This window comes from Rhinopithecus roxellana, chromosome 5 (assembly GCF_007565055.1).
Source record: "Rhinopithecus roxellana isolate Shanxi Qingling chromosome 5, ASM756505v1, whole genome shotgun sequence".
Taxonomy (NCBI): Eukaryota; Metazoa; Chordata; class Mammalia; order Primates; family Cercopithecidae; genus Rhinopithecus; species Rhinopithecus roxellana.
In genome coordinates, this window is record NC_044553.1 from 32,091,259 (window position 1) to 32,113,332 (window position 22,074).

At 54.4% G+C, this 22,074-nt stretch overlaps 1 protein-coding gene across 1 annotated transcript; it reads right to left on the bottom strand.

Annotated features, from left to right (window-relative positions):
- Positions 1-882: 882 nt before the first annotated feature.
- DUOX2 (dual oxidase 2) lies at positions 883-22,017 on the bottom strand. Its single transcript, XM_010352940.2, has 34 exons — positions 21,863-22,017; positions 21,220-21,307; positions 20,864-20,949; positions 20,429-20,593; positions 19,647-19,834; positions 19,247-19,448; positions 18,974-19,140; positions 18,516-18,576; positions 18,291-18,387; positions 17,752-17,842; positions 17,380-17,482; positions 16,645-16,808; positions 15,903-16,078; positions 15,187-15,305; positions 14,674-14,811; positions 14,369-14,482; positions 13,977-14,179; positions 13,494-13,679; positions 11,996-12,221; positions 11,816-11,909; positions 9,671-9,861; positions 9,084-9,153; positions 8,634-8,717; positions 7,928-8,106; positions 7,540-7,770; positions 7,265-7,364; positions 6,190-6,239; positions 5,797-5,924; positions 5,421-5,574; positions 4,010-4,242; positions 3,619-3,777; positions 3,116-3,271; positions 2,742-2,870; positions 883-2,452 (listed from the first exon to the last, which is right to left on the bottom strand). Exons 2-34 carry the CDS (start codon positions 21,291-21,293, stop codon positions 2,330-2,332), a joined length of 4,641 nt encoding a protein of 1,546 aa, XP_010351242.2. The 5' UTR covers positions 21,294-21,307; positions 21,863-22,017; the 3' UTR covers positions 883-2,329.
- Between the last annotated feature and the right edge of the window lie 57 nt (positions 22,018-22,074).

Here is a 22,074-nt window from a genome sequence, read left to right on the forward strand (position 1 = left end):
AGGACTGAGGCCAGGTAGGCTGAGTGCCATCTGAACTGACTCAAGATAATGGCAGCATGTCCCTCTATCCAGCTGGACATACACTTGGCATTGCCTGGGGTTTGGGCAAGAGTTGGCTGGGGATACGTCTTTGGTCATGACAAAGTCTTTGGGAGATCCTCAGCATGGCAGGGAAGTCAGGCTAAGCAGAGAGTGTTATGGATAATCGTGACAGCCATGTTAATGCCATTCTCAAGTCTAGCAAGGATGGGTGAATGAAGATAGAATGAATATTTTGCACAGTTTTTAGAAAGACATAGGGAGGAACTGGAGGGTCAGATTTGGGAGTAAAGCTAAGGCTGAGACTGAAGAGGCTGGAGTTTGGGATTACTAACTGGTTGTGCACCTAGTAAGGGCAGGAAGGCTGGAGGGCTGCAGGAATGATGCTGTTGATAAACAGGTGGCCTCATAATCATCATGTACTGCAACTGTAGAACATAGTCTCCTGCCTTTTGTCATCTGCGTAACTGTCTGGGTCAGTATTGTTGACTTCCCAATAATATCACAGACATTTGAATAAATGAGGAAGAGGCCCAGAGGAGTTAAGGGATTTCCCTCCATAGCTATTTACAGATAAATTGGGTGCTAGAATCCAGGTCTCTTGACTTCTGATTGGTGCTCTTCCAGCCTTGTCAGAGAGATACCTTCAATATAGGAGGTTGGGAACCAGAGGCATTTGGCCTGGCTGAAGAGGTAGGGTGGGGCCAATGAGAAGACAAACTTGGTCTGAAACCCTCCCTCCACAGGTCCTACTGGATGGAGAACTGTATGACCCGGCATTTCCACTCATAGATACATACTCAAGAAAAATGAGTGCATGATGGCCACTAAAACATAGGTACAAGAAAACTCACAGCATTTTTATTCATAATCATTCAACATTAGAAACAACCCAAACGTCCATCAACAGAAGAATAAACAAGCTGGAGTACATCTCTACAATGGAATAGGAACAAAGTGCTGATACGCACAAAAACGTGAATGAATTACAAAAGCATTATGGTAAGTGAAAGAGACCAGTCTCAAAAGAGTACATTTAGTATGACCAAAACTGGATTTGGTAGAAATCACATCAGTGGTTGCTTCTAGAAGCTAGGGGAGACTAAGTGGAAGTGAGTACGAGGGAACTTTCTGGGGTGATGGAAATGTTGAAATGTTCTATGTCTTGACCTGGGTCATGGTAAAATATATACATGATTACTTGTTATATGTGGATGTAAAATATTTTACAGCTCAGCTTTTTAGGAAAGAGCCAGATAGAAAATGAAAAGAAAAGTTAAAGAGCTGAGTACGGAGGGGATGTTTCAGACTGGCTCTTGCATAAGGTGACCAGCTGTCCCAGTCTGCCGGGGACTGATGGGGTTTCCTGGGGCAAGAGACTTTCAGTGCTAAAACAGGGAGAGTCCTGGGCAAACTAGGACAGCTGGTCACCCAACTCATGTGGAAGAGGGGAATTGAGAGCAAGGTCTGAATATCTGGTAGAGAGGCTGGAATCCTTCAGTCCCAGAGCCCAGGGACCACTCCAGCAGATGCAGACAGGGGCCTGCCCAGGGGTCAGGGCAGTGGGTGTCACTGGTGACATCAGGAATATCAGGGTTGGGGAGGCATCTTTGTTTCGTGGTGCCCTCTTCAAGGTTGCTGACACTTTGGGGGCGGGAAGGGGTAGAAGTAGGGCTGCTCCTTTTGGAGCCAGAGGGAAAAGACCTGGAGACAGAGTTGAGGTAGTCGAGCTGTCCAGGTTCTAAGCATCATGGTTTCTGCACTGGGCTTTGAGGAGATTCTCAGCCAGAGTATCCTAGCCTCTTCCTCCCTCAAATATCGGGCCAAGCAAATAGCAAAGCGATGCATCGATTCTGTGGAGATGTGGGGGCCATTGGAGACAAGCACTGTTGTACCTCAGTCACAAGCAGGGACTGTCCTCTCCCCACTTTGCTTGCCACACCCGCCATGGCTTGAGCTGGGGTGGGGAGTGGGCTTTATCTTCTTTGGGAGATCCTGACTGATTGTGCACTTGGTAAGGGCAGGAAGGCTGGAGGGCTGCAGGAATGCTGTTGATAACTAGGTGGTCTTATGATCATCATGCACTGCAACTGTAGAACATAGTCTCCTGCCTTTTCTCATCTATATAATTGTCTGGGCCAATATTGCTCCCAATATTGGGAGGGGCTCTGCAGTCCTCCAGCTGAGGCCCAAAGTAGATTCTGATGGAGAGATTGCCAATAGGGTTGGGCAAGTTAGGTGCACAGAAGGGAAGGCAGGGTACTGGAAGCAGCAGCCAGGGAGGACGGGCTCAGAAATTCTCATAGTGGTGCATGAAGTGGGCTCGGTCCTGCCTGTTGACGAGCTGACAGGCCTTCTCTACATTCTTGGTCATTCCTGGAGGGCCACAGCTGAACACCCCAATCTTGCGCACCTGTCAGTAGATTGGAGAGAGAGGGGGGCCTGCAGCCTGGAGGTGCTCACTCTCCTTGGAAAAAGCTGCTTCCTGAGCTTGGCTGGAATGACCAGGGCTTCAAATCCAGGCCTTGAGGAGGAGGCTTAAGGTGGAGGGGGTGGAAGTCCCCCTTTAAGACCTGACCCCATCCTAGGGCCAGGCAAGGGGTGGAGTTCTCTGCTCAGAACAGAGCGGCAGGGTGCTTCCAGGCCAGGATGTCCTGGCAGGGGAAGGCCAGAGTCCCAGGGTGGGAGGGAGTGGGACTGACCTGTGGGTGGACCTCCTGCAGGGAGTTGAAGAAGGGCTCGAAGGGGGGACGGCCAAAGTGGGTGATGGAGCGCAGGCCCGTGAACAGACTCCGGTTCAGCACCTTCTGGAAGTGCCGCTCGCAGATGTACTGGGGGCCCAGGGGTAGGTCAGACCAAAGACAATTAGTGCCAGCACTCAGCCCGAGCCAGCCCACATAGCCCAGGAGACAGAGACTGGGGAGGGGAGGGAGCTGGAGGCTGAGGATCAGGGCCACCAGCTCTGTCCCTCCTTCCAGCTCAGCCTGGCCATCCACCCACCTGCCCTGGCCATCCTGCCTTATGCTGCCAATCCATCTGCCCACCAAGTTGCCCTGGCTGGTGGGCCCTGACATACCAGCATTGTGGTCCTGAGGTCGAACTTCTCAGCCAGCTGGGTGATGTAGATGTGCACAGACACCAGGTCCTGGTGGTCATTCTCCTCCACCTCTCGGATGATGTCAGCCAGCCACTCAAACTGACGCTGGGTCCGCGTCACCCAGATAAAGTAGATCTGGGGACACATGGCTGCAGCTCAGGACCCAGCTCAGCTCAGCCTCCCTACATCCCAGGTGCCTTCACCTGAGAGACTGGAAAGCCCCAGACCACCTGCAGACACCAAAGCTGTGGCAGGACCCACCAGCCTGATCCCAGGCTTCCAACTCACAGGTCCTAGCAGAGCCCCGTCTGGCTACACCACCAACGTCCCTCCAAGTTTGGCATCTCAACCACTGGGTAAGAATGACCCCTTCAGACTCAGTTCCTGGAGCCAGGAGCTTTCTGTCATGCTCCACCACTATGATGTGGGGACAAAGTTCGGCCACCTATGCCCCATTTGATGAATGAGGGAGGGATGCTCACCTTCTTACACAGCATTTGGCTGCCCAAGGATGACTTGAAGACCAGGTCTTTGAGGATGGAGGCAAAAGGGGTGACCCCAATGCCCCCTCCCACCAACACTGACACCTCAAATTTATGCCACTCCTGATGGCCCTCTCCAAATGGTCCATCAAGGTACAGCTGCCAAGAGAGGGGGAGATGAAATGAGCCTGGCCCTGCCCCAGCTCTGAGGCCAGAAACGGAGACACAGGCAGAGGGAGGATACAGAACATCCTAGTCTTTTCTGAGGCACCCCGGGCCTCTCCCAGGCTGGCTTTGGGATGGGCTGGAGCTTCTAGTCTCAGGATGGGGAAGGGTAGAGATCCTCTGCCAGTGCCAGAGGCCCAAAAGCAGGGTTCCCGGTGACAGGCACCTTCGGGTATCCAGCACAGCCACTGCCCCTCGGGGCTGAGTAGATCTCCCTGAGGCGAGTGGTCCAGGGCCCCACCGCCCGGATGTGCAGGCTGAGCGTGTCCTCATGGGGCGCAGAGGTCAGGGTGAAGGGGTGGTACTCAGTGGTCCCCAGAGCCAGGCAAGCAATCCGCACCCACTGCCCTGACTTGTACTCAAAGCCCTGGGGCCTCTGGAATTGCAGGTAGGTCACTCCTGGAGGTCATAGACAGGGAAAAGCACAGATCAGAAGGCTTGCTCCTGGTACCTGAGGACTGACAGGGGCCTGTCCTCTCCATACGCCTGAGGCCTGGGGAGTAGTCACGTGGTCTAAACAGGTGGGGCTCCTGGGGCTGGGAATAGGAGGGTCCCCTTCTCTGTTTCCCAGGTAATGCAAGGGCTGGATTTCTCCGCTCCCCTCTTCCAGGCCCTCTCCTCCTCTCTACTCCCTCTTCCCATGGAAGGCCCAGGCCTCACAGCACTGCCTTGAATATCAGCCTGCTGGGTAAAAGGACTCAGGCTCACCAAGGACCATCTCAGTGGCTATCAAACCTCCATTTGAGGGTTACCTTTCTATACACCTCCTGTACTATCATCTATCTAACGCTTTTCTTTAAATCAAATAACTTTTCCGATTCAATTTATCTTGGCAGGGAACTTTATTGCTAAGGTAAGTGGAAAACCAGCATCATGTGTTCCACGTAGAAAATAACATATTTTGTTAACAAATTTTAGCTGGATACTGTTTGTTATCTGACCATAGCTGAGCCTCAGGCCTGATCTCTCTGTTAAAAAAAGGAGATTAGCAAGTGCTGGAGAGTAGAAAGGCATACTAACTCCACTCTGAGACTTTGTCCTTAAGTAATCTCAATTGAAATAATATTGCAATGACATTAATTTGTTTACAATGTGAGTCCTGAAGGTTAGACAGTCCTGGGATACATAAAATCATCTTTTGCCACCCTCTATGATGATACCAATCCCGACTTTGGCCAACACTGACTCTCAACAACAGGCTGGCAATCTGGGCATTTGTCTGTCTCTGAGAGAAGGAACAGGACAGGCATATGTGGCTTCCTGCCCTGCGCTTCCCTGTACCCAGGCCACACGTGTGGGGGCCTTTCCCATCCTCAAACCCCTCTGTATGCACCTTCAGCCACCTCTTCTCAGGGTCACTTCTCACCATCTGCAAGTCTCCAGGGAGCTAAGCACAGACCTTCCTGGTCTACTTCTATCAGGAAACCTTCGGGAATCCCCGAGAGTGGTTTTTTTTGTTTGTTTTTGGACACAGAGTCAGAGGCAGTAATGGGGTCAGGAGGCCTGGTGAGCTGTCTCCCCATGTCTGAAGATTTGGCCTCTGTTACTCCCAACCCATGTCAGGCGGGGCCTAGTACCTGAGGGCAGCAGCTCCGCCTTCACCACGCTGATCTCTACCTTCTTCCGGCTCAGGCTCACCAGCTTGTCACCCCCATAGATGATTGCCGGGACCAGGAAGTAGATGTGGAAAGTGGGCAGCTGGATCAGAGCATAGCTGCCGTGGATGATGAGCTGGAGACATGGCCAGTTAGTACAGCTCAGGCCCAGCCAGGCCCCTGCCTGGCACCCCCTCTTGCCCAGGCAGTAGGCCTATGCTGGGGAGATAGGGCTGAGGTCTGGGGTCTTAAATGTCAAGGTCTCATTCCGAGATCTTGGATCCAAATCTCCCTCCTTCACCTTCCTGTCCCCTCCTGAGCTCCCTGCTCCATGGGCTGGCCCGGGGAAGTCCCTCACCAGGGCATAGAGCAGGATGTAGAGGTGGTGGGTCAGCCAGAAGCCCCGGAAGCTGCGGCGGCGGAAGTGGTGGGAGGCAAAGACATACATGATGGCCAGGACCAGGAGCAGAAGCACCCCTGTCATACCTGGGGGCAGGAGGACAGGGCCAGTGAGTAGTCTCAGGACTTCAGCTTGGGCTGAAAAGACAACAGCACATTCCCCTATCCTGCCCTCCTTCCTCTCTCATCCCTCCGGGGCCCCCAGAAAAGACTGCCTGGAGGGAATGGAGCTGGGGCTTGTCCTGAAGGCTAGAAACAGACCCCATGGCCACTACAGACGAGTGAGTATTCACAGAGATGGAGACAAAAGCAGAAGTCCTCAGACAGAACCCCCAGATCCCACATTTCCTACCTGGGACGGTCTGGAAGAACCACCAATAGAACTTCTGGGGAAGCTTGGACCTGGGGGGCAAAGGCACCTTGAGCCTCTGGCTGGGGCAGCAGGGGCTCCAGCAGTGCCACACCACAGCATGACTCCTTTCCTGCTGGCCCTGACTGCTGAGGGTATGCGGCCTCCACCCAGATGGTCAGGGATCCCTCCAAGGAACTTGGCACCCAGCCGTCCACGGTTCCACCCTCTGCACTCAGCAATTTTTCCTTCTGTGTTATCCTGAACTCTCTTTCTGTGGTTGACCCCTGCTTCCTTGAGTCCCTGGTTCATTATTCTGTAAGCTCCATGGGGCAGAGATTTTTGTTTCATTCACTGCTCTATCCCTAGGCTTAGAATAATACAAGGCACACAGCAAATCTCGGTAAGTAGTTGTTGAATGACTGCATGTATCTTGACATCCCTATTCTGGCATCTGGGTGGACACATGGGACACACTCCATAAATGTCTGCCCAGTGAATGGACAGAAGGCAGAGATAGCAAGCTGTGTGTCAGGCATATATGAGAGTCTCTGACTTCATCTCCCAAACACCTTTCCTGGCCAATCACAGCCAGCTTCCTTCCTGAGGGCAAGAAGTTTACCTTTCAGCTTCCCCCAGGGGACTAGCTTAGCACTGAGCTTCTTGCTGAGTGTCTGGGACTGTCGATTTCTTTTTTTCTTTTTCTTTTTCTTTTCTTTTTTTTTAAAGACAGGGTCTTGCTCTGTTGCCCAGGCTGGAATGCAGTGGTACTGATCATGGCTCACTGCAACCTCAAACTCCTGGGCTCAAGCAATCCTCCTGCCTCAGCCTCCTAAGTAGCCAGGACTACAGATGTGCACCACAATGCCCCACTAATCTTTTTACTTTTTGTACAGATGGAGTCTCACTTTAGTGCTCAGGCTTGTCTGGAACTCCTGGCCTCAAGCGATCCTCCTGCCTCAGCCTTCCAAAGTGTTGGGCTTACAGGTGTGAGCCACTGTGCCCTGCCGATTTCTTTTTCTATTATACCCTTAGGCCCGCCCTGTGAATCCCAGGAGAAACCTTCCCCAGAACTGACCCATCATTCACAAAGACGTTGGGGAATATGCAGGCCAGCAGGCTGAGGGGGCTGACTGAGAAGATGTAGACATTGACCACGTGGCCAGCACTGTGCAAAACTGAAAGAGACGGACCCTGTTAGATGCCAACCAGGACAGACTCTGCCTCCGATCCCGAGGGAGAGGACGCATGGGGAGGAGAGATGGAGGCATAAGGAGTTCCATCTCCCCACTGTTTCCCGCAACTAAACCCAGGGTGCTTCAGCAAAGAGGAAAAAGCCTGGGAATCACGTACTAGCCAGGACAACAGCAGCCATGGCGATCCAGCGGTGGAAGTCCACCGCGGCGTCGAAGGGCACGTAGCGGTTGAGGAAAGTCTCTCGCAGGAAGGTGATGAGGTTGCGGCACATGGTGAGCAGGATATAGGAGAACATGAAGGAGACGCTGGCCGCCGTGCCCCGTGACAGGATGATGCCCACGAGGGTGGTCTGTGCAATGCCCGAGGGTGGCGAGGCAAAGCCATAGTCTGGGGCCGGAGTGAGGTTAGATCAGCTTGGCACAAGAGGCCAGGGTCCTGAGCCCTGGGCTCTCCTATGCAGACTCTTAGGATCAGAGGCCTTTTCACTCCTCTCCAAGGGTTGGGGCCTGCTCCCTGCCCACTGCCCACAGCCTGGAACTCTTACAGTAAGCACGATCTGCAAACACGCCAACACTGATGGCTGAGAAGATTGCGACACACACGATGTGCCTCCGGTAGTTCTCCACGAAGCGCTTGTACTGCTGCAGCTTTTGGGCTAGGAGGCCTCGCTGTGTCTTCTCTTGCAGCGCCTCTGTGTACAGCCGGGGAACAGGCACCGCTGCCCTATAGCAAGGGGAGGCAGGGCAGCAGTGTGGTAAGGGCCCTCTGGCCTTCCCTTAATGCCACCCCATGAAAGGTGACCTGGGGATCTGGCAGGCATCAGGATGGGCCACAACAGATGAAGGGAAAAAAGCAATCTGCGGGCTTCTTACTCCTCCAACCCTTGACTTCCATCTTTGCTCCATCCACCCACTCATTGTCTCCCTGCTACTCCCCTCCTCCTGTCTGTTCTATCCTTCTTTCTTCCTGATCCCAGCACAGGCCTCAAGGCTGTGCCCAAAGCAGGCAGGAGCCAAGAGACCCCTTACTATCATCCTGTTGAGCCAGGACCCTTGCCTGAAGAACGGGGTGCAGAGGTTGGAAGAGGATGAACAGTCATTCAACACTATAACCCCCGAGTCAGGTCAGGAACAAAAATGGAATGAGACTCAGGATGGTCCCTTATATGTCAAGGATATGTAGGTGGGGCCTAGGGACCCTGAGACTTCTCTCCATGTCTCTTTGGGCCCAGGGATTTGGGAAACACTCACTTTTTGCCAAACCTCTTCTTCAGTCCAGGGCCTCCCAGCTCTGGGGCTCCTGAGGCAGGGGGCCCCAGTCCCTGGGGGTGGGAGCTGAGAAAAAGAAATGGGGCTGTTCTCCCCTTGTCTTTGCAGCCAGGAGAAGAACTCCCAGGTCAGAGCATGGGGTAGAGGTAGGGAGTGGCTCCTGGGACCAGGCAGGGGGCAAGGTGCAAAACGAATTAATAGGATCTCATGATTTGTTTTGTAGAACGATTCTGGCCTGGAGTGGCAGGGAGAGAGCCAAGCATCTGAGCAGCATAGGGTGAGAGAGGCAGCTGGAATTTTTGTGCTACCAAGAGCTACTTTCAAAGGGCAAATGCCTGATTTTACCCGAGGCTGATCAGCCAGTCCTACTCCCTTCATTTCTTTGCAGGGGGCTCAGCCAGGCCAACCCGCCAGAGCCCCATTCCTGCTCACCCCTCCCCAGGTGTCCGAGTGATGAATGAGACTCGACAGCTGATGTTTTGTTTAAAGATATCTCTAATACCTAGAGAAGAGAACAAGAGGCAGGACTGGCTTCCCCACAAGGGCAGTGGGGTAGGATGGGAGACTGTACCCTCCTCCCTTCTGGGAAAGTCATGTCCAGATCTCTGACTCCAGTCCTGTTTCCCTCCTTCCCCACACTAAGCACTCACTGTGCACAGGGCAGACAGTGTAACAACTTTGCGCAAGAAAGAGAACGTCCTCTCAAGTGGATGCAACCCTGCAGGTCCTTTGTGTAAAAGAAACAATGCCTCTTCCTCTGGCCAGATATATCCTAGACCAATGCCCGTGGCTTTGAGCAGTGTGTAGGATAGATTTCAACCTGCTCCTTGATCTCAGTGGGCATCCTTGTGCAGTAGACAACTTGCACACCTACATGTGCCACCCCGATTACATGTGCTTGGTTCTGTACTAGGTACCAAGGACTTAGAAAAGAATAAGCCCTGGGCCCTGCCTAGCGGGAACTCTCATTTGGAGGACATGCCCCCCTCCCTGATGCCAACCATTCCTCACACACTCACCACTTCCACCTCCACCTTTGACACAGAGCTGCGTGAAGCGGAGCTCGCTGTCATGGTCCCGCAGCATGAAGTGAAAATCCTCCCATGTCAGCTCCTCCTTGTCCTGGAATCCCGACTCCCGGAACATGGACTCCACCACCTCGGCCAGCTGGGCCTTGGACAGGCAGTTGTTGGAGATCTCGATGAAAGACCTGGAGGAGGACCAGAGACACAGCAGCCTGTCACCCAGCAAGGTCAGGCTTGGGTAGGTTCAGGGTGGGGCAGGCCCTGGATTATCTAATGTGGTTACCAGTGACCCGGGAAATGGCACTGAGAAGGCACTCATCCAGCCTGCAGCTGACACTAAGCTGGGTGGGGTGGCCATGGACTCAAAAGGCAGAACAGAATTGAAAGTGACCTTGACCAATTAGAGAAAACAGCCCTTAAACAGGGGGCATCTACAACTGGGAAGATAGTCCACTGAGTGCAGGGTTGTGTCCAGGGTGTGCATGGTCCACTCTCGTGGCAGGCTCTCTGTCCACTCTCTTTTGTTGATGCCTCCCACATCACCCCTGGGCTCCCCCTTTCATAGTCCAGTGGGGGCACCAGGCAGCAGGGTGCCAAGGAGGGGACCTAGCTGCAATGCCACTGCTTCCTTGTGCCAACACCCTGGGCACAGGTGGGAACGTCTCCATGCCCAACCTGATAGCACCCACAGTGGCACCTGCAATAGCCAAGCTCTATTCACAGCTTGTGCCTCGGGACAGAAACAGACACACTATGCAAGTTTGTGTAGGTCTGGCAGCAATGCTGTGCCATGCTGGGCCCGTACAACACAGCGAGCACAGCCATCACATTAAAAACATCGTCCCACCGACAGTAAGCAAGATACACACTGAGTTACAGGACAAGAAGGTGGGAATTCGCCAGGTGCGGCGGCCCATACCTGTAATCCCAGCACTTTGGGAGGCTGAGGTGGGCTGATCATCTGAGGTCAGGAGTTCGAGACTAGCCTGGCCAACACGGTGAAACCCATCTGTACTAAAAATATAAAAATTGGCTGGACTTGGTGGTTCACACCTGTAATCCCAGCTATTTGGGAGGCTGAGGCAGGAGAATCACTTGCACCTGGGTGGCGGAGGTTGCAGTGAGCTGAGATCATGGCACTGCACTCCAGCCTGGGTGACAGAGTGACTCCGTCTCAAAACAAACAAACAAAGAAGGTGGGAACTCAGCCCTTGGAGGCAGGGACCCTCTCCGAGATTCCCTTGAGCGTCACCTGGGGCTGGGCCTGCAATGACATACCCAGCGAGCTACAGACTGCAATAGCTTTGCCCTTTCAGAAGCTCTTGTCCAGTCAGGATATCTGGACTACATGAGGAATGTAGCAGTTAAGGCGAAAGCTTAACACAATGTTAAGGCTTAACAGGATAGAAAAATCACAATAATGTGGGCCGTTACATCTATACTTTGTATTCATTTGCTGACTTATTTCATTTTGTCTTACTCAGTCATGTATGAAATGCCTGCACTGTGCCAATCACAGTGTGGAGAAGCTGGATTCAACAGGGAACTAGCCCTGCCCTCATGGTGTGGAGGCGAGCTGTGTTACTGACGCATTCATTGTCTTCAGGAATGAGAAGAACAAAGCTGTTTTTTACCGGCACAACAAAACCAGAAATGGCTTAAGATGCAGGAAGAAAGAATGGTTGGAATATGGAGAAGCCTTCCACGTTTCTCTTCCTGACTATCATGGTGATGAATATTGGAGCAGCGACCAAGGTCATCCATTCACTGTTTCATTGGGTAAAGCACAGTGTCGGGCATGCTGTAAAAGAGTTCACAAAGATCCAAGGGCACCCAAAAGGGATTCGTGGATTTTTGTTGTTGGCCATATTGGTGTTGGGTTTTTGTTTTGGTTTTTGTTTTTTGACCAGGGAGACTTTTCTGGCTGGTGTTGACAGTCCAGAGAGACTCTCCCAGAGGCAGGAACCAGTCAGGTAAACATTTAAAGGTGGATGCTCTGAGAGTTTAGGATGTAGTGTCTAGGCCACCTCTCAACACAGATGACCACATAGCTTCTTTGCCAGCCCTCCTCTGACTCAACCTGTTTTCCTGTTTGAAACATACCAGGAAGTCTCAGGATTAGAAAGGCACACCCCATACCGCATCATGGTGAAGAATTCGTCCTTGGAGAGGAAGCCATTCTCATCCAGGTCATACATGGTAAACATCAGACGGGACTTATCCTCTGGGGAGCCTGGGAAGAGAAAAGGGGATGCAGGTCATCTCCTTGCTGAAAGATCCCTAGATTCTTGGATAGCCTGCCACCTCCCAGCCCCCTACCTTTCATGAAGACCACCAGGATATCCAGGAACTCTCGGAAGGACAGGTAGCCATTGCCATCCTTGTCAGCCAGAGAGAACATCGACTCCACAAACGTGTCCTGGGGCTTGAGGCCCAGGGACTCGGCAAACTCGGCCCTGCTCAGCTCGCAGGTCAGGGCCTCCCGCACCTTCTGGCAGGAGTCCAGGGGCAAGGTCCCTGCGTCGGCCTGGTTGATGTCCAGCACCTGCACTTGGGCAGCAGCAGAGGGAGGGAAAGAGAAGGAGGTGAAGCCTATGCTAGAAGCAGTTCAGTGACCCTTCACATCTCCCCAAAGTCCAAATCAGAAAGGCTGAACCCTGAAGGTTCTCCTGATCCTTAGATATACTGACTGGGGCTTCTGTTGTCCTAGAGATGGGGGAATCAAATCTCTAGCAGCCTGCCCATTTCTCCCTGGGCCCAAGAACCAGGAACTTCATACAGTGGGCATGGTGCTGGGGTATGGAAGGGGAAGTGCAAAGTTGAGGGGAATGAAAAGTGAGAGAGCCTATACTGGGGACAGAAGGTATAGAGACATGATGGTAGACAGGCAGGAAGGGGCTGGGGCTGTGCCCTCTTGCCAATTCAGATAAGGCTGCCATGTGCCTATGATTTGTCCATTGTGCAAAATGTTTAAAAGTCACATGTGACAACCATTTATTGTTTTTTGTTTGTTTGAGATGGACTCTTTCTCTGTCACCCAGTCTGGAGTGCAGTGGCAGGATCTCGGCTCACTGCAACCTCCGCCGCCAGGGTTCAAGCGATCCTCCTGCCTCAGCCTCCAAGTAGCTGGGATCACAGGTGCCCACCACCATGCCCAGCTAATTTTTGTATTTTTAGTAGAGATGGGGGTTTCACCATGTTAGCCAGGCTAGTCTCGAACTCCTGACCTTAGGTGATCTGCCCACGTCGGCCTCCCAAAGTGCTGGGATTACAGGCATGAGCCACTGCACCTGGCCACAACCATTTGTTAAATGCCTACAACTGACCCAGCACTTGGGCCAATAAGCACTGTACATAAAACAATGTTTTTCAAGCATTAGAGTGTATCCGAATCATCTGGAGAGCTTGTTAAAACACAGACTGCCAGGCCCCACCCACAGAGTTCCTGGTTCAGCCTGACTGGGTAGGTGCATTTCTAACATGTTCCCAGGTGAGGCTGATGCCCTTGGGTCCAGGGCCCAACCTCTGTGGACCACGCATGTAGACGATCTCACCAAATCCTCACAACAATGCAGTGGGATGGATACAGTTTTCATCACTGTTTTACAGATGAGGAAACAGAGATACAGAACAGTGATAATGTGACTTGCCTAAGGTCACAGGGCTAAGTAAAGTGGCAATGCCAGGATTCAAGCAAGGCTATTTCTCTCCAGGCCACAGAGTGGAAGCTTAGTTCACCCACAGGGTGTTCTATCTAGCCCAGGTTTCCTCCATTTCTGGGGCTGGGCCCATCTCCAAAAGGCACAGATCATGGCACCTGAGCAAAAAGGTGTCTGAAGAAGATCTCCAGGATGCGTTCCCGCTGCCGTTTCGTCACAGCCTTCCTAAATAGCTCCTTCTCACTCATCTCAGCCACATGGAGGCCCAGAGCCCAGCGTACACAGAAGTCCCGTAGTTGCTGCACAAAGGCGCCCCGTTCCTCTTCAGAACTAAACAGCAGCACCTGGGTGGGAGGAAGGCGGTACCGACGCAGGGAGCTTGCTGGACCTTCTGCTTCAGCCTCCCCTCAACGGATCTTGGGTTGAGGGGAGGGGAGAAAAGCTCCTTCCCATCCATCCAGGTTGGGGCCAGGTGTGTGACTGAAGGGGGTCAGGTTGAGTCTGGGGGCCTCTGAAAGGAGCCTCTCTCCCCAGCAGCAGTTGTCATAGGTGAGGTCTATAGCTGAGGATAGGGTGGCCTCGCTTGTGATAATGGAGTCGTGTGAGGGCAGCCCAGGCAGCGGAGGCAGGACGAGCCATACCAGGTCATACTCCTTGGGGATCTTGAGCAGCAGGGTGCAGCATCCTCGGTTGCTGGACAGGATGAGGTTGACCTGCTGCAGAGGCTGCAGCTGGACCACACGGAGCACAGTGAGACGCCTGTTCAGGACCTGCAGACACCTGTCTGGCAGCAGCTGGATGATGATGGGACTGCTGCTCTCCTTGGGGCCTGGCCACTCCATAGCTGGGGAAGGGAGGATTGGGCCAGGTAGTTCAGTAGATGTCCTCAGGTCCCCGCCTTCAGGTCAATTCCACTGTGAAGACCCTAAAGGCACCCTGGCTTTCCTCTCACTCTGTAACTTGGTTCTTTCTCCCAGACTCCTGTCTCTCCCCTCCCCCTCCCTTCTCCCTCCTCTGCCCAGCCCCTTCTCACCTGGCACTCCATCTTTGGCTGCTTCCTTCTTCACGCTCTCTTTGCCTTTCTTTTGTAGCTCCTTGCGTTCTCGGCCCCGGAAATAGGCCACCACTCCAGAGAGAAGCAGACTCACTGAAGGGGATCAGAAGGAGCCAGTGAGGAGGGAGCTCCTCGCCTAGAGCTTCACTGTGGCTTCAGCTATGGCCCCTCCCTTCCAGAGGTTCCTTGAGCCTGGTCTGAAACGGTATCAAACAGCCAGCCCCTCAAGCCAGCGGGAAACGAGGAGCAGGGCCAGTCTGCAGAGAGGCTGCCCAAGAGCTCACCTAAGGGAAGGCAGCAGAGAGCAATGATGGTGATGGCAAAACCAGGGCTGCTGCCCTCAAAGAAGTCAAGCACCGTCAGGGGTGCACACGGGGGCAGGCCGTTGGTTGTGAGCTGCTTAGGCTGAGGGCAGGGTGCACCTGAGGGAGAGGGCATGGAAGATCTCAAAGTCTGAGGATCCCGCTGCGTGGCCAGACCTCTTTCCCCTCTAACCTATAAAGGACCAAGGTATCATCTGTCTTCCCCAGGCCCATCTCCCTGAAACTGTCTCCCTCACAAAGTCCCCATCCACATCCTGTTTCTTGGCATCTACTCCATCCACCCCTTCTTGACTGTAGGGTGCAGCTTGTGTGCTAGTTGAGGTCCCTGGTGTGGGAGCCAGCCAAATGCAGGCCTCCTAGCCCAACACAGAAGGTGCCTGACTCCCTGGACAGCACCAAGTGATTCCACCGCACCCTCAATCTTGATCCTTCTCTGGCCACTGTCACTCACTTGTGTTCTCCCAGGGCACTCACCTCTATGCCAGACAAAAACATTGGGCTGCAGAGCACTGGGGTCAACATTGATAACAGCGACCAGCACGTCCCGCAGGGTGGTATTTCGGATTTCTTCAATCTCCTTCTTGGAGAACAGCCTAAGTTGGAGGAAGTAGAAGTCACTGGGATGGGAAGGGGATGCAGGCCTCCAGCAACCCCAGACCCAAGGAGCCAGGTGAGAAAAGAGACCCAGAGGGGCCAGGTGCAGTGGCTCATGCCTGTAATCCCAACACTTTGGGAGGCCAAGGTGAGTGGAGTGGATCACTTGAGGTCAGGAGTTCGAGACCAGCCTGACCAGCATGGTAAAACCCCGTCTCTACTGAAAAAAAAAAAAAAAGTAGCTGGGCATGTTGGTACATGCCTGTGATTCCAGCTACTCAGGAGGCTGAGGCAGGAGAATCACTTGAACCTGGGAGGTGGATGTGGCATTGAGCCAAGATCACGCAACTGCACTCCAGCCTGGGTGACAAAGCTAGACTCTGTCTCAAAAAAAAAAAAAAAGAAAAGAAAAGAAAAGAAAAAGAAAAAGAAAGAAAGAGAAAAGAAAAGAAAAGAAAAAGAGACCCAGAGGGCTTAGGAAGGGTGTGGAGGGCTGACTAAGAATCAAGGGCTCATAAGGGCTGTCTAAGGCCAGACAAAGGGTCTAGGGCCCAGGCTGAGGAGGAATCTGAGGTGGGGACCCAGGCAAGCCTTACCCATTCCTGGTGTTCTCAAACCAGTAGCGGTCACCATCCCGCAGCCGTACAAACTGGTCGAGGACAATGGCGCTGAACAGGGGTCCAGGGTCCCCATGGCTCTCCAGGAGCCCCCCAGGGAGCAGCTCTAGCTGGGATAGGTCCTGATTGTACAGGGCAGCTGTGGCCTCCAGCACCTGGGGCACCACAGAAGATAAGGGGTGAGTGTATGTTTGCTGAGGAGGGCAGCCACTGTTGCCCCATCCCTGGGACACAGGACCCCAGCAACTGCCTGGCTGGCTGCTCAGGCCTGATTTCCTCTTCCTAAGCAAGCCCCCTCAGGCAGGACAAGTCTGGTGGAAGGATCAGTGTGTCCCTACCCATGGTAAGACCACGGTCAGGTGCCCGAGGAGCATATCCTGTGACCATCACCAGCCTGCCTGACCTCAATGATTAGCAGCTTCAGGGGCACCCAGCCCTTGGGGTGGGACCCTGCAACAACAGGACAATGGCACCCAACCCAGAAGCCACCCTGCAGGAATGGTACAATGCAGTGGGTAGGAATAGATTCTGGAATCATATGGCTGAATTTAAGTCCTGCCTCTACCATTTACCAACTATGTCATCAGTAAAATGGGGAAAATGATTATATGTACCTTATGATATTATTATGTAGACTAAATGAGTCAACATATGTAAAGGTTTGGAACAGTATTGCCGTAGGAAAGCTTGAGCTGCCATTATTATCATTAGTATTCCTGACCTGGGGATCCACATTAGGGTTGAGATCACTCCAGTTCCTTGGGATGTCCAGCCCAAAGGCCAGCAGGGCCTGGCTATAGCTGGGCAGCCCCATATCTCGGCCACGCTGGATGCTGCTGGCCACATAGTCTGTACGGGAGAATTTGCCAGGGCCAGGCCAGTAATCTGAAGAGGAGAGAAGACCAGACTTTGGGCTTTGTCCTCTCCACCCTTTTTTGCCCTGCAGCCTTGTATCCAACTATTAGCACCATGGTTCTTCCTTCTCGGCTACCCCCAGTGATCCACATGAGATCTGTGTCCATGCTGACCATGTGTGGTGACCACACAGTGTCACCATATGTGATCAGGGCCAGTTTTTCCAGTAAGACCCTTCCGCTAAGACTCAAGACTGTTCTAGTCACCAAGCAGTAAATACCCTGTCCTATGCCTCCCTAATTTCAAGACAGGGCTGAATGAAAAAATTTAGAGACCTAACTAAGCACCAAAGAGATTGTGGTACCACCCCTCCCCAATACTCATAGTTAATTTAAAATAAAAGTAACACAAAACTGTAAATTAAGCAAAAAAAAAAAAAAAAAAAAAAGTTCAAAGTTCATTTTCTTCTTATGACTCCTTGAAATCTGTTTGTATCTGTGTTCCTGCATCGTGGGTGCCCTAGTTCTGCTATTGATGAACCCAGAAGGATCCTCAGGCTTCCTGGCCCCTTACCATCCACCCCTTCTGGCTCTGAGCTCACCCCTCAGATCTTCAACCACTATCCTGTCCTCCAGCTCCGAAATCTGGGAGGCCATTCCCAGCAGCAGCTCATTCACCTCCTGGGTACTGTTCAGATTGGGGTTCTGGAAGTAAACAATGCACTCAAGATAGGCTCTAGGGCCCCTACCCAAAACTCAGTCTCTCTCAGCCTGGGCCACTTTAGTACCCCAGGACAAAGAGCCCTTGGCCAGTTCCAGACTCTCTTGAGCTGTTGTCCCCGGATAATTTCCTCTATCCTTCATCTCCCATGAACCTGGGGTAGCAACACCCAAGAACTGGAATTGTTGCTTTTCCCAGCCTGTGTGAAGACTGACCTTGACCCATCTTCCCATGACCCTGACCCCAGTCTGACCTCCCGAATCCAGTAGTTGTTGCAGACCCTGAGAGCTTGGGAGCTTTGAAAACCCTTGTTCAGGACCTTCCGGAAATGACAGCTGGCATTTCTGAAATGGAGAACAAAGGATGTGATGAGGGAATTCAGAGAAGAGTCAAGGATGGGATTGAGTAGGCTGAGGGACTCAGTGGGGGTTCACTAGGATTGAGCAGTGGCCCAGGAACTTCCTTGAACATGGCAGACATTTGGCAATGTGTGTTTACTGAAGATGGTGTGCGCTCCTAGTCCAGGTAGGGTGGAGAGAGGAGGGAAGGGAATGACTCAGCTGCTGGACAAATCCTACACCCAGCAACCAAATTTCAGGCCTTAGGAGAGCTGGGGAGATTTCCCTACTAAGCCCACACATCTTACCCCAGGGTTCTGTTTCAGGGCCCCAAATTTTTGCTTCCCCTTCTCCAGTGAAACTGCAAAGGAGTGTGAAAGGCCCCAGCCTCCAAGGCAGTTCATTCTGCACCTTTCTCGGTGTGATGCCCCCTCTCTGCCAGCCCCTCCCTCACCTCATGTAGACACCAGGGGGCACCATGGTAGAGAAGAACTGCTCAGAGGCCACCACAAATTCCGGGGAGATGCTGGGGTCTAGGAAAGGATGGTATCCTGCAGGAAGGAGACCAAGATGATAGGGAGATAGGCTCCTTGCCTCCACATCCTCCCATCACACCCACCTGTCTCCTATCCCCTCAGGATTCTCAACACAGGTGTCCTCCCACCCCCCACTCCCTCACCTGTATACTCCGGGGGTGTTTTCTGCAGGAAGCTGGGCAGCCACTCATACATAGCGATGTTCTGAGGGGCAGAGAGAGGCGAGGGGGGCACGAGTTGGATGGGGCAGGGCCTGGAAGGGTCTGAGCCCAAGGATGGCTTCCAGGTGGAGATGAGGACCAGGCAGGGTCAGTCATGGGAGAAGCAACTCAAACAGGAGCGGTGTGAGGCCTGCCTCCTCAAGGAACCAGGGGGTTTGGGGGAGCCGGGGGTTGGGAGGTGATTAATAATCACCAGCCAGATTTCTCCTCTCAACAGCGCGAGCCGCCCTATCATTTACTGGGGCTTCCCTAGACCTCGGCTGTCTGGGGAGGGGTTTCTGGGTGGAGGTTGTCCATAGATGAGGAGCTCTGTGGGGCAGCGGAGTCTCTGGTGGACTTGCTCACGGAAGGGGGGACGTTGCGGGGCGCGGACAGCTGACCTGGTAGGTGGCGATGACCCTCTTGCGCGCGTGCTGGAACAGCTCCTCGTCCCCCCAGTCTGGGTGCTGGCGTGCCAGCCTCTGCGCGCACCGGTTGTGATAGCGGAACCAGAGCAGGCCCAGCGCCTGCAGGAAGGGCTCCCGGTTCCCTCGCTCCGCCCCGAAGGCTGCATCCGACGTGGGGGCGCAGGGGAAGAGATGAGCGGTAGTGTGATCGGGGGAGCCCACACTCGCAGACCCCCAGCCGGTCCCGTCCCGCCCCCGCGGCCTCACCGTACAGCCCCCGGGGCCCGCTCTGCCCGTTGGCGGGGTCAGGCGCCGCCCACATGAGCAGGGGCTTCTGCGAGTCTCGGGGGAAGGCGGGGTCGGGCCCCGACGCCAACTGTCCCCCGGAGAAGCTCCGCAGCGCGTCGCTCCAGGAATGCGAGGAGCCATAGATGGCGCTGCCGTCCAGCCAGCCCGTCACCTGATTGGTCTGTGGGGCACGCGGTGGGTGAACTGAGGTGTAAGGGGGCGAGGAGGGGGTGGGCGGCTGCAGGCCAGGGAAGGCGGGACCTGGCGGTTGTCTGCGGCTGGGGAGTGGGCGCCCCTCCCCGCCAGGCCCTGCCAGGCCCGCAGCCTGGGTCCCAACTGACTGGGGTGCGGCCCCTTCCCGCCGTCTTCCCCTCCTCACCAGGTCTCGGGGGTTGCTGGGGCTCCGTCCGGTCTTGGGGTCCCAGCGGCTCCTCTGGAAGGGCAGCACCACGTCCCCGCGCTGGTCCGGGTCGAACACGGGGTCTCCGGGCGGGATGCGGATGTTGAGGAACTCGGCGGGGCAGCCGGGCGTTTCCACGCTCACCACGTCGGAAAGAAGATGGTAGCCTGCGGGCATGGAGTGCAAATAGATGACAAACGTCCGTATCGCGCTCTCCCCACGGCCAGGGCGGCCTCCAAGTGTCCTCAGGTGCCAAAAGACAGAGGCCCCAGTGCCAGCTCCGCCACCAGCTCTGCAGGTTAGCCCCAGGGAGCCTCAATTTTCTAATCTGCAAAGTGAGACTATAGTGAGTTCCCTTCCTATCCAATTCATAAAGCTGTTGTGAGAATCAAAATGATATAATTTATGTAGGAGTACCCCAAGTCAGTCCTCCTCCCTCTGGGCTAGGGGGAGGTAAGATGGTTACAAACACATGGTGAGGAGAGCGGTGGCTGGGGAGCTCAGTTCCCAAGAGCCATAATGGGGGTCCAGTGACACCCCTAGTTTGGAGTAAAGCGTAAGAGAAAGAGGAGTGAATATCTCTGTATCAACATCCCAAATCTCTCCGAGATGAAGGCAGTCTTGAAGTGCTGCTTAGAGAGGGAGGAAGTGGTTGGGAGTCTCGGATGGGTCTCCTGTGGACCCGCAGAGGGGATCTGGCCCCTCCCCAAGGCTGAGCAGAGCTCCAGATCAACCCCACTGGTCTCCCCCTTTGCCCTCACCAAAGAACACCCCCAGTACGGTGCGGTTGCGGAGCGACGGCAGCCCAGCTATGCCGCGCGTGGCTGCATCGCTGAGCCGGCGCGGGTTGGGCAGCTGCGGCTCCTGCAGAGCCTGATACACACCGTCGGCGTAATTGGCTGGTACTCGGCGCTGCAACCGGCAGCCTGCGGAGGCAGGGAGTGGGGCTCTGTCTAAGCACTCCATCCCCAAGGATCACCCAAACCTCGCCCTAAGCCTCCCTCAACCCCCATCCCCCTTCACTGACAGAACCTTCGCGCAAGAGTCTCTTGGGCCCAGGAGCGCATAAGATTGCGCTGTGTAGGCAGCGGAGCTGCTTGGGCGCGTGTTCCCCGCATATTCTCCTCTCAGGGCCTCCCGCGCCCCTGACCTTCGCGAGCCACGGCCCCAGCACGGCCCGAGCCCGCAGAACGCACCAACAGCGCCACGCTCGTGGTGCCTCAGGTTGTTAAACCAGCCGTCATAGCGCTGCACTTCCCAGGGCAGTGAGAGTGCGTCCTGACTGCCTGTGGGCACAGAGAAGGGCCTCCTCAGCACTACGCTCCCAGCTACCCCTCCCTGGCAACAAAGGCCTTGGCCAGTCCTTCCCCAGCTCACGGAGCGCCCCTAACGGGACCCAAGTGTCCTGCCGCACTGAGAAGTTTCCCATCCCGCTGAGCTGCGAGGCGAAATGATCTTCCAGTCTCTCTCAGGGACCCGCTTGCCGCACCTCTCTCCTCCCCACCTCCCAGGGGATCCTGGGGAACACCCCGCCGCTAGAGGAGCCTGATACTTGCCCGCTGGATCCAGGGGTCCAGTCAGAAGAGCTCCTAGGAGCATCAGTGTCCCTGGTCTTGCACGGAGCATGCCAACCCTGCAGCCTGTGGGGTGAGGGTGGGGGTGGTAGGTGGTATAGGAAGGCCACTGTTAGGGCGTCCTCTATCCCTCTCCTCTTGTTCCTACAGCCAGCACTGGAGGAGGAGCGCCAGCTGTTTCCACTTCTGAAAAGTAGCTGTTAGAAGCATCACCGAGGGCCTGCATCCAAACGCCACTCTCCACAGGACAATTGGCAGCTCTGGAGGCATTGACACTTCCCCATCCGCCACCCCATCAGAGTTAACCGCCGACCATAGGAACCCACTGGGCAGGAGTCTTCTGGGGCATGTCAGTCCAGGGCAGGACTGGTCCAGCCCCCCAGGGTGCGCCCAATGTCTCTAATGTCTCACCTCCACCACCCGGCACCCCGCCCCCAATCCCTCAGGCTCCGCTTCTCCTCCAGGAGTCAGGCAAGGGAGGGAGGTTACTGAGTTGGGAGCTAGGCACCTGCAGCACCCTTCCGCAATGAATCCCCCCTTCCCCAATAAACTCCCCTTCTGCAATGAACGCCTGTGCATGATGGGCGAGGGCTAACGTCAGGTCCTAAACTCTGATCTAACCTGTAGTTTAGGGTGGTGTTGCCTTCAGATGTCTTCTTTCCTCTTAAAATCTTTGCTTCTGTGCTCTACTTCTTGCCTTCACCCTCACTCATCCAGCTCCGTCGATCCTCAGCCTCCCCGGCTGCACTGCCGCCTTTCTCTCTGGGTCCTTGGTCTCGCCACTGTGCGGGTGCCTGCTAAGGACAGACCTGCGCCGAGTGTGAGCATCTGGA

Coding starts and splice junctions, on each gene's coding strand:
- DUOX2 (XM_010352940.2), bottom strand. CDS start 21,293: ATGCTCCGTGCAAGACCAGGGACACTGATGCTCCTAGGAGCTCTTCTG. Junction 20,594..20,863: donor CCACGAGCGTGGCGCTGTTG/GTGCGTTCTGCG, acceptor CTGCCTCCGCAG/GCTGCCGGTTGCAGCGCCGA. Junction 9,154..9,670: donor CAAAGGTGGAGGTGGAAGTG/GTGAGTGTGTGA, acceptor TCTCTTCTCTAG/GTATTAGAGATATCTTTAAA.